This window comes from Heptranchias perlo, chromosome 29, assembly GCF_035084215.1.
Source record: "Heptranchias perlo isolate sHepPer1 chromosome 29, sHepPer1.hap1, whole genome shotgun sequence".
NCBI classification, from domain to species: domain Eukaryota; kingdom Metazoa; phylum Chordata; class Chondrichthyes; order Hexanchiformes; family Hexanchidae; genus Heptranchias; species Heptranchias perlo.
The window spans coordinates 18,196,851-18,215,552 of NC_090353.1; the positions used below are offsets into that span (position 1 = coordinate 18,196,851).

The following is an 18,702-nucleotide window of genomic DNA, read 5'->3' on the forward strand; positions in this document are numbered from 1 at the left end:
CCTTCTGTCCCGTGTTTCCAAACTCCCTCTTCCTAAGGTTACATCTACACTTGCATGGAGTGTAAAGCCAATGAGATCTCAAACCTGATCTACAAAACGCTTATAGTCTAATGGACACCCTGGAAACTTTGTGAACCCATCTAACCTCAATTTAACTGTTTAGATAGTGGTGACTTTTCCCCAAACATTGAAATGTTTTAGCTGATAAGGTGAGAGGCCTATCTCTGTACACCTCCCTTCTGGGCACAGAAAGCAAAAAACTGCAGATTCTGGAAGTCTGAAAGCAGAACAGAAAATGCTGTAAACACTCAGCAGGTCAGACAGCTTCTCTGGGGAGAACAAAGGAGTTAACATTTCAGGGCTGGACCCTCCTGAGCAGGACTGTTATAGGTCTGGCAAGGCAGGAGTCAGGCAATAGAACCCAAACTGTCACTATCTGTGTCAGACTAGTAGCTGCAGTGTAAATGCACCTTAATTTACATTGACTTTTTCCATCTATAGTCTCTCTCCCTCTTCTCCGAGTCTCTCTCTCTCACCCTCTTTCTCTCTCCACCTCCCCCGCAACTTCCCTCTTATTAATTTTTTTGGTGGGTGGGAAGAGTCTCATTCTATGCAAGTCTTTTACTTCTTCCCCATATATTTCTTACATAGAATTACATACAAAATAACAGCACAGGAACAGGCCATTCGGCCCAACTGGTCTATGCCGGTGTTTATGTTCTGCGTTAGCCTCCTCCTGCCCTACTTCATCTCACCCTATCAGCGTATCCTTCTTTTGGATTAATTACACACTCTGGCTTGGAGTTTCCGCTTCGGGCACAATCGACATTTAGGTGCACATTGTGCCCGAAAATTGAGCTGGCGCATTTTACGCCGAGCTTCCGCTAAAATACATTAACATAATCACAAACGTAAAATCTGCCATGAATCAGCACAATTCGCAGCTTAACAGAGCGTGATCGTTTTTTTTTGCAATCAAAATATTCAGAGATGTATTTAAGAGATGTATTTAAGGGTGGTAACCTGGTACAGTCTTATTAATATAGCTGAAAATGGGCTTATCACTAAAAGTAAGCATTTTTAATAAAAATGCCCAAAAAGAAAGACCTGCATTTATATAGCGCCTTTCACAACCTCAGGACATCCCAAAGTGCTTTACAACCACTGAAGTACTTTTTTGCAGTGTAGCCACTGTTGTAATGTTGGAAATGCAGCAGCCACTGATTTTCAGTGTTGTTGGTTGAGGGATAAATGTTAGCTGGGACCGAGGGAGAATTACCCTGCTCCTCTTCAAAATAGTGCCACGGGATCTTTTACATCCACCTGAGAGAGTAGATGGGGCCTAGGTTTTAACATCTCAATCAAAAGACGGCACCTCTGACAGTGCAGCATTCCCTCAATACCTGGATTTTAGAGCAGGGCTTCAACCCACAACCTCCTGGCCTCAGAGGCAAGAATGCTACCCGCTGAGCCACAGCTGACTCCTGAGCCACAGTCCTCTACCTGTGAGTAGCGTGATGTAAAATCACTGAAACTGTCTCAAAAAAATTATACTGAAGCATTTACTACTTTCGTTGCTGTACACTAGTCAGTTTCTTAATCAATTAATATTTTTTAATGTTCAAAAACATTTAAAACATGCCTACAAGTGCCTGTGGGCCTAAGAAAATGAGTTCAATTTTAATGCCCTCCTCGAACAGCCGCAGACAGGCGCAATCGGCGGAAACTCCCTATCCTCACTGTTTCGATCAGAGGAGCAGCCAGTTTTGTGGGCGGGGCCGACTTCGGAGCAATATTTTTTATAGGCAGCGCAAAACATCATGGAGACTCGATTTACGCTGTCTAAATCGAAATTCCGCGCTGTTCTGCGCTGATTCGGCCAGATTGCGCTGAAAAAGCCAGCGCAATCTAGTGGAAACTCTGGCCTTCCGTATCCTTCTCTCTGCTATCAGCCTGTCTTTCACAACATCCTCTTTTCCCAGTCTACAGGTTCACTCTGTTTCTCACATACCTCCCTTCACGTCCTTTAATTTAGGGGTTCTATTTTATCTGGTGTTTGGAGAGCGGCCTTAGTGTGGTGCTCCTCCCTGTTTATATCAGCTGACTGCTGCTGCCCCCTGTAGGTCATTGGAGATCACCAGAGGGGGTGGAGGTGGTTAGTTGGCAGCACTTGAGAAACAACAGCTGTGACAGCCCCAAAATGATCAGTTAACTCTACTGAAATGGGCCAAAATCATAAGCTGTTTGGCAGCAAGAGACCTGGGAGCTGATTTTACTTGTCTGGTGCAAAACATCTTTAAATGGCTAAGAAATGGCGCTGAATCTGCCTGAGGTAATCTGTTAATCACAATTAAATTTTCTGGATCGGGTAATTTGCATCATTAATCACAGATCCATGTGCGGATAAGGTCAAGTGTAAGAAGCACTCCTGTGGTGGGAGTAGAAAAGAGTGTGTAAGTGAATTATAAAGGGGATCATTTTGACTTTGTGCGATAGTGTAAAACGGGTGATAGCGAATCGGCAGCTTGTTTTACATTTCTCCCGATTTTTATTTGTTAACTTCACTATCGTTCAAAATCAAAATGACCCCTCAAAGAGAGGGGCTGTTTAAAGGCAAGTGTTAGAATGGGGTAGGGGAGGGGGAAAATTCTGCAAACATTTAGACAGTTTCAGAAGGAATCTCAACACATTAGCAGCCTTTCTCATGACTGAAGGGGGCAGGGGATAACGAAGCGACACAAGAATGAAGGCAAAGGTAGCCCCATCTGCAGGCTTGAGGCTGCAACTGGCTGGTTCTTTTACTGGCTGTGCCAACCCTGTTGTGCATGTTAGTAGCAGATGTCCTCATGGCAGATGGCACAGCTCTGAGTCTGGCTCTGCTGACCCGGACCCCGTGTAAGACATTTCCCACGGCTATTGTCAAGCGGGCGTGACAATGCTCGCAAATATGGTTGGTGGCATCTTGGTGGAAGTGGTCAATCAGACTTCACTGGCGAATGATCACCTTTTTGTACCATGCAAAGCAAAACATGCTGTCATTGGGTTGCTTCTGATGAACCACCCGGCATAATGGATAATCAGGCCTTCACACATCTATATCATCAGACCTGCTGCCAGAACCTACCTTGAGAGTTTGAGCCTCGGTCGAAAGTCTAATCATCTGCCAAAACAGGATCTGGTCATCTCTGTCAGCAGAAGTGAGTGTATGGACACGAGCAGGGCATCTCTCATTCATCCAACCTGCCGGCCAACCCCTCAGGGTCCTTCTCTTCATCCCAGCACCTCACATAGGGGGGATTCCCATTGGGCAACCCATTGAAGGCCGTAATGATGCTGCAGAAAAAAAAAACTAAAACAATTGGCACAAAGCTCATGAGAACCTATGCGTCATAAGGAAAAAAATCAACAGGTCATTGAATTGGGTCAGAAATGGCCTCAAAACAGCAAAAGATAATTTTTTTGGAGCCCTTTAAAATTAGTTACTGGCACTGCTCAGTTACTGCTGATTGCCCAGTTACAATGGGCTTCAGACATTGCCGAAGAGGAGGAAGGAGTGGTGAGGGCTCAGAATGTCTCTCCCACATCATTTAAATATTTCATTGAAACTTCCACCTGCTTAAAGCAGGAGTTTCCAGTGCCCTGGTCCCAGCTCTCTGGAAACACGGGCCGCGTGCGGCTGGGATAGAAGCCCGCCGTTACGAGGCTCTGCCCGTTTTTCTTCATCAGAATGTCCCAGAAGCAGGTGCTCATGGGGCACTCTGATGAGGAAAATCACCCACTGCCCCTGATGTTTATTCTGAATCAGGAAGGCATCTAAAGTTGTGGATATTTGGAGCACAGCTTAAAAACGGGGCGGTAGTGGCTTGAAAATAAAGCGGCTGCTAGTCCCGTCCACTTCCCGTTGCTTTTACGTATGGTCTGATTTTTGGGCAGTGATGAATCCTGGCAGCCAGAGCTCCCTCTGGAACAGAAGGGAGCCTCATGAATATATGCAAATAGGGGTCAAGTGATGTCATTTAGACCCTGACGCCATCTTCTGCCCTCACTGCCTGACTATTTCCAGCTCTTGTTTCCATCTACCTACCATGGGGAATACAAGTCAGGAGGCGGCCATTTGGAGCAATGGCTAAATAAATTCTCAATTGCCCTCACATAAAGCTGTCTAGAGCTTAGAGAGGCAATTTTCTCATAATAGGTTGTGGTTTTTTTTCATCTTAAAGGATTTGAAAGTGCTTGTGGTTGCTGCTTTCGGTTCTGGACTCACGTTGCCTACTGCTGCAGTGTTGCTTCTCCCCAAGTGGCAACGCAAAATACCGCATGGGCCAACCCCAACAACTCCAGGAAGGCGCCACTCTCACCCTGACCACTGCCCACCTGTTTACCGCTCAGGCACAAAATTCACCCCCTCTGTCTCTGAACCAATCTCTCTCTGACTCTACTTCTCTTACCCAATATCTCTCTCCCATCCAGTCTCTGTATGACCCATTCTCTCTCGCTCTTACACTATCTCTCACCCATTCTCACGCTCTCTCTTTCTCTCTCACCCCGTCTCTCTCTCTCTCTCTCTCTCTCACCCGGTCTCACTCTCTCACCCGGTCGCTCTCTCTCACCTGGTCTCTCTCTCTCACCCAGTATCACTCTCTCTCTCTCACCTGGTCTCTCTCTCTCTCACCCGGTCTCTCTCTCTCTCACCTGGTCTCTCTCTCTCTCTCACCCTCACCTGGTCTCCCTCTCTCTCACCCGGTCTCTCTCTCTCTCACCCGATCTCACTCTCTCACCCGGTCGCTCTCTCTCACCCGGTCTCTCTCTCTCACCCAGTATCACTCTCTCTCTCTCACCCGGTCTCTCTCTCTCTCACCCGGTCTCTCTCTCTCTCACCCGGTCTCTCTCTCTCTCACCTGGTCTCTCTCTCACACCCGGTCTCTCTCTGTCTCTCTCTCACCTGGTCTTTCTCTCTCTTATCCGCTCTCTCTCTCTCTCTCTCTCTCTCACCCGGTCTCTCTATCTAAGACAGACCTACACTTCTACCTCATTTATCTTTTCACTCATATTTCTTCCTTGATTGCTCCTTAGTTTTTTTTAATTCTTTAGGTTACTTTGCTGTGATGCTTTTAATATGCTCAGTTGAAACGATTTTTTAAAATTATGCGATTTCTATTTCAAATGTATTGTAAATATAGGCCACCCTGCTCCTTCCTGATTATACCATTTTGTCCTGGCAGATATCTCTAGCAGCCCTGTCAGTATGGACATTGGGAAGTGTAATTCTCACTGTGGCAGCCCCCAGAGATCGCCAAACTACAGCTCTGAATTCCTGGGATTTCCTAAACATCTCTCAATGCTGGAACAACTCCGAACTAAAAAGGTTCTATTTACAAAGTCACTCTTCATGTTAACTCACAGAAAATTTAAAATTCAAACACTTACCCGATAATTTTTAAAGAAACTACGGGAGTGAGTTTTTGCAGCAGGAGGGGTTCTCCTGCTCCTCCGCTGTAACTTTGGCAGAAGGGCCGTTGAAACCCTGGAGAAACAGCGTAAATGTTTCCGGGATTTCACAGGAACAGGAGTAGGCCATTCAGCCCCTCGAGCCTGTTCTGCCATTCAATTAGATCATGGCTGTTCTGTATCTTAACTCCATCTACCCACCTTGGTTCCATATCTCTTAATACCCTTGCCTAACAAAAATCTATCAATCTCAGTTTTGAAATTTTCAATTGACCCCCAGCCTCAACAGCTTTTTGGGGGAGAGATTTCCAGTATACCACCACAGGTTTCTGCAGCTCTTCTGACAAAGTTAGGGCAGACGATTGGGAGAAACCCACAGAAACTCACCCCCATAGAGTTCTTTTTGACATAAGAACAGAAAATTCTGGAAATACTCAGCAAGTCAGGCAGAATCTGTGGAGAGAAAAACAGAGTTAACATTTCACCATTGACATTTCATCAGAATCTGTTCAACATAAGAGAATGAATGTTTCAGACAGATTAGTGGATTTTATATCTGTGGGACAAAAAAAACCTGAGGAAAATGGACAGGCAATAAAATAAGAGGACGGAATAGTTGTCACCAGGAATGTACTTGGGACAGAGGCTGCCAGATCAATGCCTGAGATAGGGGCCACCAGATCAGTGCCTGAGATAGGGGCCACCAGATCAGTGCCTGAGATAGGGGCCACCAGATCAGTGCCTGAGATAGGGGCCACCAGATCAGTGCCTGAGATAGGGGCTACCAGATCAGTGCCTGAGATAGGGGCCACCAGATCAGTGCCTGAGATAGGGGCCACCAGATCAGTGCCTGAGATAGGGGCCACCAGATCAGTGCCTGAGATAGGGGCCACCAGATCAATGCATGAGATAGGGGCCACCAGATCAGTGCCTGAGATAGGGGCCACCAGATCAGTGCCTGAGATAGGGGCCACCAGATCAATGCATGAGATAGGGGCCACCAGATCAGTGCCTGAGATAGGGGCCACCAGATCAGTGCCTGAGATAGGGGCCACCAGATCAATGCATGAGATAGGGGCCACCAGATCAGTGCCTGAGATAGGGGCCACCAGATCAGTGCCTGAGATAGGGGCCACCAGATCAGTGCCTGAGATAGGGGGCACCAGATCAGTGCCTGAGATAGGGGCCACCAGATCAGTGCCTGAGATAGGGGCCACCAGCCCAGTGTATGAAATAGGGGTCACCAGATCAATGTATGAGATAGGGGTCATCAGATCAGTGCCTAAGATAGGGGCCTCCAGATCAGTGCCTGAGATAGGGGTCACCAGATCAGTGCCTGAGATAGGGGCCATCAGGTCACAATGCCTGAGAAAGAGGCCACCAGTCAGCTCTCTTTAACACTAAAATATGTACGTCGAACAGCAATCCACCGGAGTTCATTTCAATTTCAAAAGGTTTGGGGCTTTGCATCAGCTGATTTTACACTGCAACCAAAGCCCATCTTTCCCGTGTGAGACTGCCCCATCCAAGTGACTACTAATAGGCAACTAACTGAAGGTGCTTCCTTCTGTATTTACCAGAAGTGTGTAAGCAGCTGACTCACAACTGAAAAGCTCAAACCTAGGATTGGCCCAATGTTATCAGCTCCACCTAGAAATCCTTACGTTATTGTGACTCCTCTATAACTGGGAATGGGTTTCCCGTATATCTCGATCTCTGAACCAGCCAACATGGTACATAGACGACAAGTAATATCAGGGACAAAAGACAAGGATCAGTGTTGGTTGTTTTTCGCTGTGTGTCCCACTTCAGACCTGTTTTGAGCTTCAGCTTGTGCATCTTTGCACAGCACAGAACATCAGTTCTTAACATCTGGCTCCTAAAAGGGATCTGATTCAAATCCTACATCAATTGGCTGTTTCTACTTTAGTTATCAGTGGACAATCAATAGAACATGCAGTAGAAAATGCATAGGTCGACTTTTAATTAAGGTAATTGGAGGAGGTGATCTTGCAATGGTGGAGTTTGGCAGTTGTATAAAAAGAGCTGGTGCAAAACCCCAAGAGAAGAAAATTTGTAAAGTTAAAGAAAGACTCTTGTTTTTGTTGTATCCATTCATGAAAGCTGGCCACCTTCCTAGTTCGTGTCAATTACAGAGTAACTGGTGGGAGACTGGTGATGGGCAACACTCCGTGCATGGGTCTGAGTATGTATGGAACTCGGCCTTCCCACCTTCAAAACACTGTGAGCAGGGTGAGAACAAGGCTACCTCTATGTCTTTCTGTGAAGTAGGAGCCAATATTACATTCTTCAACACTGCAGGTTTTCCTTCTTGATTGTTTTTCTTTTGTTCTCTTCTCCCTGCCTCAACTTAATAGTTTATTTCTTTCTCCAGCTGTCATAGCCCTGCTTTCATGCAGAAACACCACATGGAAAATGAGAGAAAGTGTAAAAAAAAGGTTTGTCTGTGAAACGGAGAATCACCAGCGATATCACTGCAAGCAAGACAGGCATTTTTTCCACTGTTTGAACCCAGTTCTCCTGTAAAAGTTCTCGTATGAAGTAAAGTATGAAAGGGAATTTCAGTATGAATGGGATTGGGATTTCTGCATAAATAGGAAGGTGATTCCTATGGAAATGGTATTTCTGTATCAAATGCACTAGAACTGATTAGTGTATTAGGAATTGTGATATGATATTCAGTTTGAAGAGCATCAGTAGGACACTGATGAGATTTACAGTTACAGCTTTGTCTCACTTATTGTTTCACACTGTTTGTTCTCCTTTTTCCAGAAGCGGGTGTCGGAGCACACGTTGGAACTTGCTGGGATGCCATCGTGCCCACGTGATTCTCGGTGTGAGCCGGTGCGGATGAGGGTTGAGCGATTTTTGCTGTTTGATGGAGCCCGAGAGTTGGAGGTGATTGAGGAATGTCAGTGCAATGCGAGGCCTACAGAATGTGTTCGATCACTCCTTCTGAAAACATACTCACCTGACAGTCCACTGGAGGTCACTGTGGATGTGGGCAGGTGCTCCAACCCAAGAGCTCCAGGTATTTCCATCCAGCAGTTAGCTATTGGTAAAAGAAAGAAGGAAACTCTTGCATTTATCTAAGTGCCTTTCATGATCACAGAACGTCCCAAAGCACTTTACAGCCAATGAAGTACGTTTTGAAGTGTAGTCACTGTTGTAATGCAGGAAACACGGCAGCCAATTTGTGCACAGTAAGGCCCCACAAACAGCAAAGTGATAATGACCAGATAATCTGTTTTTAGGTGTTGGTTGAGGAATAAATGTTGGCCAGGACACCGGGGAGAACTCCCCTGCTCTTCTTCTGCCATGGGATCTTGTACGTCCACTTGAGAGGACAGACAGGGCCACGGTTTAATGTCTCATCTGAAAGGGCTGATGTGGGAGGAGGGGGAAACCAGCCGCGTTTCCGCACAACTGAAGTGGTCACCTGACCCAGCCAGGTCACCCCATTTAGATCTATTAAACATACTCCCTGCACATTATTCTCAGTGTGGAGGGGATGCTGAGGCAACTGGTGGGCCGGGAAAATGCACTGCAGCAGCTGTTAAAGGGCTGCAGTCCTCACTAGAGATAAATAAGAAAAATGGAGTTACGAGGTTGTGAATTAATGGTGATTGGTTGCTCAGAAATCTAAGTTATGTGTTAATCTATGCTGAGGTGGGAATTTCAATGAAAATAAAAGGAGTAAAAGTAACAACAGTCAAGTATAACATTCTGCACCATTACTGTTCCTCGTGTAGGCTTGTGTCCCACTTATTTGAATCTTTGGGTAAAACAAGGAAACTAGAATTACATAGAATTTATAGCACACAGGCCATTCGGCCCAACTGGTCTATGTCGGTGTTTATGTTTCACGCAAGCTTCCTCCCACCCTACTTCATCTAACCCTATAAGCATAATCTTCTATTCCTTTCTCCCTCATGTGCTTATCTAGCTTCCTCTTAAATGCATCTAAGCTAGTCGCCTCAACTACTCCATGTGGTAGCAAGTTTCACATTCTAAACGCTGTCTGGTTAAAGAAGTTTCTCCTGAATTCCTTATGGGATTTATTAGTGACTATCTTGTATTTATGACCTCTAGTTTTGGATTCACCCACAAGAGGGAACATTTTCCCTACATCGACCCTATCAAACTGTGTTAATTATACAGGGTTTCGCTGATTTGAGAGGCCATTGGTTCTCTGGGACTGTTACTGTATAATGGTTTATTGAAAGACCTTACTGCCTGTGCCCTCATTGTGAGGAAAGGAAGTAAACACCGTCACCACCCAGCACCACTTTAAACAGACAGTAAGGAGCTGCCAGAACGTGGGCCGAGGGGAATTCATTATCGGACCAATGTCCAGTCATTAAAATAATTACCGGGGCTGGAACGGGTGTAACACATGCCTGCAGCCTGGCTTCAAAACACAGGAGTGCTGTGCTGCCTGGCGTCTGCCTGTCTTTGTGCCGCTCATGTGCTGCTAGCAAGGGACTGCTCCCTTAGTGCTACATTGAGGAATCAGTCCTATACAGTCCTGTCCACCAATCAGGGACAGAATCAACCCCCGCCCCCACCTCCCCCCCCCCACCCTCTCACTAATATTGACCCAGCTGCCTTTCTTTCTTTTTGTATTTTTATTAATTATAGATTTTTGTACCAACCTCTCTTTTCTTCGATTTCCTCCCAGTCTCTGAAAGGTGCTACTTTTTGCTCTGGCTGTAGTCAGCAAATATAAAATTGTATGTAGGGTGGAGGAAGCTAGCACGGAACATCAACACCGGCATAGACTAGTTGGGCCAAGTGGCTGGAATTCTTTGTAATTCTATATACACTCCTTCCAAATCCTGCTCCTTCCAGCTCTCCTTGTGATACTGCTGGTGCATTTCTAGGGGGATTGGGGACCTGCTCTTCTGGAAAAGGCATATTTGTTGTGTTAAAAATGGTGCATCCTGGTTAATTTCAAACACTTTTACAGCTATTTAATAACTACTTTAATACTTTAAAGGATAATGAGTGACATTTGATTTTATCCATATTCAATAGACAAACCATACCCATAAGCTGCTTCTATACTCACTCTCCCCTTTAGCACAGTGACTCTCTCCATCCAACTCCCTCCCAGTTCACATTCACATACTGAGACACCACACCAAAACAACAGATACACACTGAACATGTTAAAACACCACACCGAGACACGACAGGGAGACACCGCACCGAGACACGACAGGGAGACACCGCACCGAGACACGACAGGGAGACACCTCACCGAGACACCGCACCGAGACACCACACCGAGACACGACAGGGAGACACCGCACCGAGACACCTCACCGAGACACGACAGGGAGACACCGCACCGAGACACGACAGGGAGACACCGCACCGAGACACGACAGGGAGACACCTCACCGAGACACCGCACCGAGACACCACACCGAGACACGACAGGGAGACACCGCACCGAGACACCTCACCGAGACACGACAGGGAGACACCGCACCGAGACACCGCACTGAGACACTGCATGAAAACACCACACCGAGACACCGCACGGAAACACCACACCGAGACACTGCATGAAAACACCACACCGAGACACCGCACGGAAACACCACACCGAGACACCGCACGGAAACACCGCACCGAGTGTCAGTGGGGTAGATTTTGACTTTTGCAATAATGTAAAACTTGTGATAGCGAATCGGCAGCCCATTTTACATAGGAACAGGAGTAGGCCATTCAGCCCCTCGAGCCTGTTCCACCATTCAATTAGACCATGGCTGATCTGTATCTTAACTCCATCTACCTGCCTTGGTTCTATAACCCTTAATACCCTTACCTAACAAAAATCTATCAATCTCAGCTTTGACATTTTCCATTGACCCCCAACCTCAACAGTTTCTTGGGGGTTGAGTTTCCTGATTTTTATTTCTATTGGCTTCAATAATGTGTGCAACCTAACATCAGTAACATAACACCAGTAGTGTACTATCGGTGATGTATAAGTAATGTAACATATGTAACATACCAGAGGTCTTACAGCACAGGTGGAACTGCATCTCAGCTGAAATCAGGAGGTGAAGGAGGAGAAAATATCTGGGAGGGTCAGTAGAACGGCAGTGAGTGACTGTGACAGGACATTTGGGTAGTGGTGTCCAGAGCCATCTAACTTCTAGAAAAATATAAAAATGATGATAAATATTGTTCTTGGAAGAAATAAAAAGGACTGGATGGTGGTCCACTTCTTTCAGGTGACAGTAGAGGTTGGGTCAACACCAGCAATGTTGTATAGCATTTTAGTGGCCAGAAATTGCACAGCATCACCCACCCCAAAAGTGCAAGGTCATGACGGAATTCGAAGCAAGTGCTCATCGCTTCTGAGAGAGCTGGAACCATGTAGCTCCCTCCGAGGTGATGGCTGCTTATGTATTTCTTCCTGAGTAAATCCAAAAGGAAAATGTTTGGGAAATGCCATCATTCAGAAAAGCTCGTTTTCCCTTTAGTGTAATGTCCTCATTTTGTTTTAATCCCTGTAGATGGTTTGGGATGCGTACCCACCAAATTTGAATCAGTTGTGTTGGAGAGTCCAAATGGATTGGAGCTTATTCAAACTGTGGAATTGTGTGAGGTGAGAGAGAACTGCTACAGACTGCCCCATGTGGAGCATTACTATGTGATCACCATTAACTCCAGCAGTGAGAAGGAAGAAGGGCTCAAGGTACTGGAGGTGTTAATTACTCAGCAGCTGCAGTTTGCTCAGTTGTTTGGCTGTTGTTCATACGCAGGTTCCTGAAGTGACTGATCCTCTTTGTTGTGGTAATGTTGCAGGAAATCGATGTTGGCAGATGTTTGGGAGTGTGTACTGCAGGAAGTGGCTGTCTCCTGAGGTAAGCACAGCTGGTCCTGGCCTCCTCCCACCCCACGAATATCTGTTTTTCCAAAAGACACAGTCCCTGCTGAATTTCACTTAAAGCACCATGCCAGTCGCAGCCATGACTTCTGTGGCAGATCTGAAAGGTAAATGAGTTGGTATTGCTGCCGTCGGAGGCTTGTAGACCAAACTCAAGAGATGGTTTTCCCCTGCACTACTGCAAGTAGCAAAGATGGTTAAAAAAATAAAATTAATAATTATACTTTGCATGAGGGAAGTCTGGGTGATGAGGAAGAGCAGGGGATTTGGGGGGTCAAGTTAACTTCACATTAAAAGCAGCACCTCAAGTGGATAAGACCAGAAAAAAGCTAATGGAATACTGAGTTTTATGGAAAGGGGTATAGAATATAAAAAGTCAAGACGTAATGGCAAATTTATATTAAACCATAGTAAAATCACAGTTAAAGTACTGAGTGCAGTTTTGGCCTCTATATGAAGGATCGTGAGACAATAAAGAGGGTACAGTGCAGATTCAACAGAATGCTACCTGGTATGAGGAAATACAAATATGAAGAAAGACTTGAAAAATTGGGGCTGTTTTTGTTAGAAAAGAGATTACAGGGTGATTTATTAAAGGTGTTTAAAATTGTGAGAGGATGGGACAGAGTTGATAGAGACTCATTCCAGTGACTGAGGGGTCTAGAATGAGGGGACATAGATATAAGATTAAATGTAAGAGATTTAGGGCAGATAGCAGGAGCAACGTTTTACACAGAGGGTTGTGAGGCTGTGGAATGTACTTGGAGTCAATGATCGAAGCAGAGACCATGGAGTAGAATTTCCACTGGGTTCCGCCAACCACTCACCATAACTTCAGCAGAAATGCCGCAGCAATGGTGTAAGTTACAGTAGGACTCCAGTAGAAGCCCTGTGGAAACTCTACCACCATGCCAACATTCAAGAATAGGTTCGATAGGTGGTTAATGGAAAGGGGAATAAAGCGATATGGGAACAAAGCAATAGAGAGTGTACAAGTGAATTTGCTTTGATGCTAATGAACCAGTTCAGTAGGATAGAGATACCTTCATAAGATACAGCGGCACAGGAATATAGATGAGTGGGGAAACACCATCAATACAGAAAAAAGAGCCAGAGATAATTCATTGTTTTATTACTATGATATTAAACATCAGGGCTCTTTCATTCAGATCTATTGAAAGGATCTGCATACTGACAAGAGTCTTTCTGATTAGAATTTGACTCATTCTTTAACCCCTTTCTGCCAAACTGTGCTTTTAAGAGACCACAACGTCATTAGTGGATGAATGCTTAGTGTATTCCTGAGGCATTCCTTTGATCACTATTTCAGGAGAGGTGTCAGCTCATTTAAATTACTGCCGTGTTAAAATACTGGACAGGGAACTGCCATGTGAACATGTTAAGTGTTGATCCACTGATAACACCATCAGTCATTTCTAGGCTCACATGCCCACAACCTTAGATCCTTAATTTAAAAGTGAGATCTTTAACATGTTGAATGTACAGGATCCTTACTTCCCAGTTTTTCTTTCACCTAAAATCTTCAGCCCTTTAATACACAAGATAGGCCTCACCTAATCGCAATATACTGATTGACCTCATCTGCTCGTTGACTCTTTTCAGCCTTGGTATCCAGCACTATAGACCTTGGCCCTTCACCTTAGGTTTTGCAATCTTAAAAAAGGCTCAAAAATGAAAATGAACCTGATCCACTTAGACAGCATAAACCATATAATATTCTTTAATAAGACACACATAAGACAACACAATATTACAGGCAGGATAAAAAAAGGTATCTGGTTTCTGTGTAATTCACCAAGAGGTACCCAGTCTCTGAATGGTCTCTAACTCAATGAGAGGTACCCAGTCTCTGTAACTTACTAAGATGTACCTGATCTCTGATTGACTCACTGAGACGTACCTAGGGGCCAATTTTAGGATGGCTGAGCAGGTGCGTTCTGGGCGGGGGGGGGCTCCTAAAATGGGGGAATCCCAGAGCGGGTCCAGAGCCCGGCTCCAACCCGTTCCACAATGACACATCAGCTGCGTGCGCAGCTCCCGCATGCGGGACTCCCAACGGCAATTAAAGTCGGCGGGATGAAATACTTACCTAGTTGAGGTACTTGACAGACATCATTGACTGGAGATTTTGGCAGGGGTGCAATTTTCATGGATCCTCAGCGTGTTTCCCGTGCTGTGGGAAACACCCCCTCTTGGAGCAGACATGTTTCAGTCAGCAGCCAGTGGGAGATGCAAAGGATTTTTTGACAGTTGGGGGGAATATCTCATTTATTGCAGCAGGGCACTCTGTCACTTCAGACAAACTTTTAGCTGCAACACCTTTGTCTTTCCATTCAAGATTATTAATTTATACCCTAAACTCTGCTGTGCAAACACATTTACCTACTTTGCGGACCCCCTTAAACTCACACCGTCAGGATGGGGGGCGCCATGGCTGCATTCACCACTTCATCCGAGGACGAGCAACATCACCAGCCTCGCCAGGCACTCCGTCCACCTCCGCCACGTGGAGCTCCACAACACAGTGCTGCGCCACAGGCACCTGCACAAAATAGTTGTGCAACTACACATACACCTACTGTAGGGTGACCCAATGGGTGGCATCAAGTGTGGGTGTTCATGGAGAACCTCATGAAAGGGACTTATTGCACAAACCAGTCAAGAATGGCCAAGACGTGGCAGTAGTGGTGACAATATAATATTTAATGTGAGTTGAACCAAAATCAAATATTAATAAAAAACAGACAAACCGTCAAACCCCCTTGTGCATCTCCTTTGTGCTCATGAAACCTTTGCCTTACGCTTCCTACTACTCATACGTAATGCATCCCCTGTGGCTGCAGCAGAGGTAGTGGCAGGTTGAGTGAGGGTGACCATGAAAGAGATGCATCAGAGGCTGAGTATGAGACAGAACCATGAGATGGTATGAGGATTGGGTTGAATGGTAGTGGTGGGATGAGTACTGGGGAGGTGAGTAAGTGCAGGTAATTTGGGGATGAGGTTTGAGTGGGTGTGAGGAGTGATGTGATAGAGTAGTGTTGGCAGTGCAGAAGGAGTTGTGGGGTGGGGGCGGTGATGTGGAAGACAGAGTGTAGGAGAATGAGTAAGTGTGCTCACTTTGGCTGACCTAGTTAGGTCATTGAAGCGCTTCCTGCACTGTATCTAGGTGCGGGATATGTTGCTGGTGCTGCTGACCTCCTCTGCCACCTCGAGCCAGACCTTCTTGGTGGCAGAGCCAGGCCACTTCCTCCCGTCCGCCGGGTAGAAGATCTCTCTCCTCCTCCTCCTTGCCCCATCCAGTAAGACCTGGAGTGAGGCATCATTAAACCTGGGAGCAGCCTTTCCCCTGGGCTACTCCATACTGTAATTTTGGCTGTTTGCTACAGGAGCAACATTGGAGGACTGCCCCTTTAAATAGGGCTCCTCCAGCTGACAGCCTGTAATGCGGGTGCGCAGTCCGCCCGCTGCGCAGGTTTCCAACGGGAAACCCGGAAGCCAAGGTAAGTGGCTTCAATTTACTTGCGATTGCGTGGGGAACGCACTGATTTGACTGGGCGGGTTACCCACGCGCTCCGTCGCCCCCTCCCGCTGCCAACCCGCCTCCCTGGTAATATAGGGGCCCTAGTCTCTGCGTGATTCCCCAAGAGCCATCCAGTGTTAAAAATTGGATAGCCATGTGGTGAAGGATAGAATACTAGAGCCTGGTATTTACTTGCTTCCAACCTTTAGTCACACCCTTACACACACACCACACCCAAGCTAAGCTCTCATATAAAAAGGACACACACCTGAATACAATTAACACTAATTGATATAAATCACACTACAATTAACATCCAGGTCCCGTGCAACACTCCGACATAACTATATTGTTTATAATATTATTATAGACATAACTTTTTTAACAATATTTTTTATTGAGGGGATTTTTTAATGTAACTGTTCTTCAGTGCAGGAACTATTTATTGGCAGTGGATTTCTCTGATGTTGTCATTCCCTCGTGACGTACACTCACAGCACAGTTCAGCACAATTTTACAAGCTTGCTTTCCCATGGATATTCTGTGCTGTTACCTGTGATGCCTCTGAGTTCTGTTTGCTTCAGCTTGGGGCTTGGCCACTCACTGGCCTCGATTTTTAACCCCTCTCGCCCAGCGAGAATGTTGTGTGGTAGGAGTTAAGATCAGGTCCAATCCACTTACCGGCCTGAGACAGCACAGTTCCCGTCCGGTGACATACTATCTTCATCGATTTTGAAGTCGGCCCGAGGCCCCCACTGCAGGCAAACGAGGGCCTCATTTAAATTTTAAACTCACGGCCTGATGGCGACAAACCCGCCAGAGACACCTGGTGGGAGGCGCCGACTGGCCAGAAGGGGCCCTGGTAAAAATAACTTTGCTGTGAAATCCTTGTGGGTCAGGAGGAGCAGGAATGCTCCCCTCCCCTGTTCCGGCCTTGTCTCTCCCTCTCGGCGCTGGCATCGTCTGCCATAGCCCTCGCCCAGCGCTGATTTATGCTGAGGACTGTTCCCTTGAGTTCCTGGAGCACTGAGGCTCCCGACCCGTTTTCCCGCTCCCGCCCACTGGCCCTGACATCAGTCCTGCTGGTTTCAGGAGGGAGACTGTTCTGTATTAGTTAAATGAGGCCTGGGAGTTAAAATAGCCTGGGGCTCACTCTGAGATCCCCGTGGGGGTTTCCCTCGCGCAAGCACCCCCGCCCATCCCGAACGTGCCCCCACCAGTTAAAATCAAGGCCATTCTGTTTAAATCTGGCTTTTGCAGGCAGTCAACGTAATTGAACAATTTGAAAGGAGGATATTTACTGAAAAAGCAGGGATGTAGTTACTCAATGTTCAGCCGCTTTTTGGCTGCTTTTAAAACTCAGTTGGATATTTGACAGGATCAGGATATGTTGAAATATTGGCTACATCTACACTTTAAAGGTACTGACTGTCAGTCTGGTCTCCATCACGTATTTAATTGATTACCACCTTCTCGCTGCTTTATATTTGACCAAAGTTTCTCAGGCATGGTCTATTCTCCTGTCATCAGAGATGTAGCTGGTTGACTTTAAGCTTCTTATCCCCCTTTTCTCAGGGATACTCGGAGTAAGGACCAGTGCATGGTTTGGGAAAATGGCTCGTCCAATGGCTGCTCCCCTTGGGAATATGAAACTCATACGTTCAGGAGCAGACATGGAATGATCAGGAATGTCTATGCCATAAAATCCTGCAAATGCCATGGGACAAGCCCATAGTGAACAGACAGACGATACAGGATTAGACGAAGAAACACCGTGAGCACCACTTGTGGGAAGGCGGTGCTATTTATCAGATGCCTAGATTCATATCCACAGTGCAGACCCAGTAAAAGCAACCCCTCTTAAACATCACTCCTCTGTCTTGCGTAATTTTTTTTTAACCTCAGTTGTGTGCTCCTGCTTTCCCAAAGACACTGGGATATGATTACACAGGCACCAGTACCTCTCCCATATGGTCATTCTTTGTGAGCCTGTATCACTGCTGAATCGAATTGTGTCCCCACCTTTCCTCCAGGATTTACTAGACAGTGTTCAGGAGCAGTAGCCCCTGGCTAATTTCTCACCTCCCTAGTAAGGGTACGGGGTTCAATTACTAAATGTATCCGACTCAGCGCAGACTAGGTATTGAGCTTGGGACCCAATTGCAAATTACAGGAATGGGGTAATCTGCAAACTCAGAGAGGGAGGCCCGTGCCTGTAAGGGCGTCTCAGCAGCGACCATCCAGAGCCACCATCAGCAAAGTTGGAGTGATGCCATGCCGCTCTGACAGAGGACAGGAGGCCAGGAAGGACCCATCGTAAATGTAAGTTAGTTAAACCTTCAGGTCTACAGGTAGATTTCAGGGCACTTTCAGGAGGTAATTGATCCCCTCTGGGATCTACTAATGGCTGCACAAGTTCTGGGGTCTTTCCTGGGACTTCAGTGGGGTTCATGCCAGCTCTCAGCTAGTAACTGGTTTCCCTGAGGCCTGTCGACTGCGTATTGGACAGAATTTCCAGAAACTCCCCAGAGATGTCCCCTTGATGTAGGTGGGGAGAGAGCAGGTATAAGATTGACCCTCTTCCCCCACCGCCCCACCTTGGAAAATCGCTTAAGAGTGTGTATGGGCAGATTCCCAACGGAACCAGATTTTGACTCATTTTCTGGTCCCACGAACGGTGACTTGCTGCACTTCTGCCCAGGGCCCAGTCGGAATTTCAGGCCCTTCATCTTTATGCACCAATACTTTGACCCTGTGTGTAGACACTGGGAACCAATTGATTATT

The 18,702-nt window shown here is 46.3% G+C and overlaps 1 protein-coding gene across 1 annotated transcript; it reads left to right on the plus strand.

Annotated features, from left to right (window-relative positions):
- Positions 1-5,241: 5,241 nt before the first annotated feature.
- Positions 5,242-17,796, plus strand: pnhd (pinhead). Its single transcript, XM_067968688.1, has 5 exons — positions 5,242-5,365; positions 8,242-8,500; positions 12,003-12,184; positions 12,295-12,353; positions 17,493-17,796. The coding sequence occupies exons 1-5, from the start codon at positions 5,246-5,248 to the stop codon at positions 17,650-17,652; spliced, it is 780 nt and encodes a 259-aa protein (XP_067824789.1). The 5' UTR covers positions 5,242-5,245; the 3' UTR covers positions 17,653-17,796.
- Positions 17,797-18,702: the final 906 nt, after the last annotated feature.

What these genes read in the sequence shown, in the direction of transcription:
- pnhd (XM_067968688.1), top strand. Translation starts at nt 5,246, where the DNA reads ATGGACATTGGGAAGTGTAATTCTCACTGTGGCAGCCCCCAGAGATCG. An exon ending in AACAACTCCGAACTAAAAAG is followed by an intron (nt 5,366 to 8,241) that starts GTTCTATTTACA and finishes TCCTTTTTCCAG; the next exon opens with AAGCGGGTGTCGGAGCACAC. An exon ending in GGAAGTGGCTGTCTCCTGAG is followed by an intron (nt 12,354 to 17,492) that starts GTAAGCACAGCT and finishes CCCTTTTCTCAG; the next exon opens with GGATACTCGGAGTAAGGACC.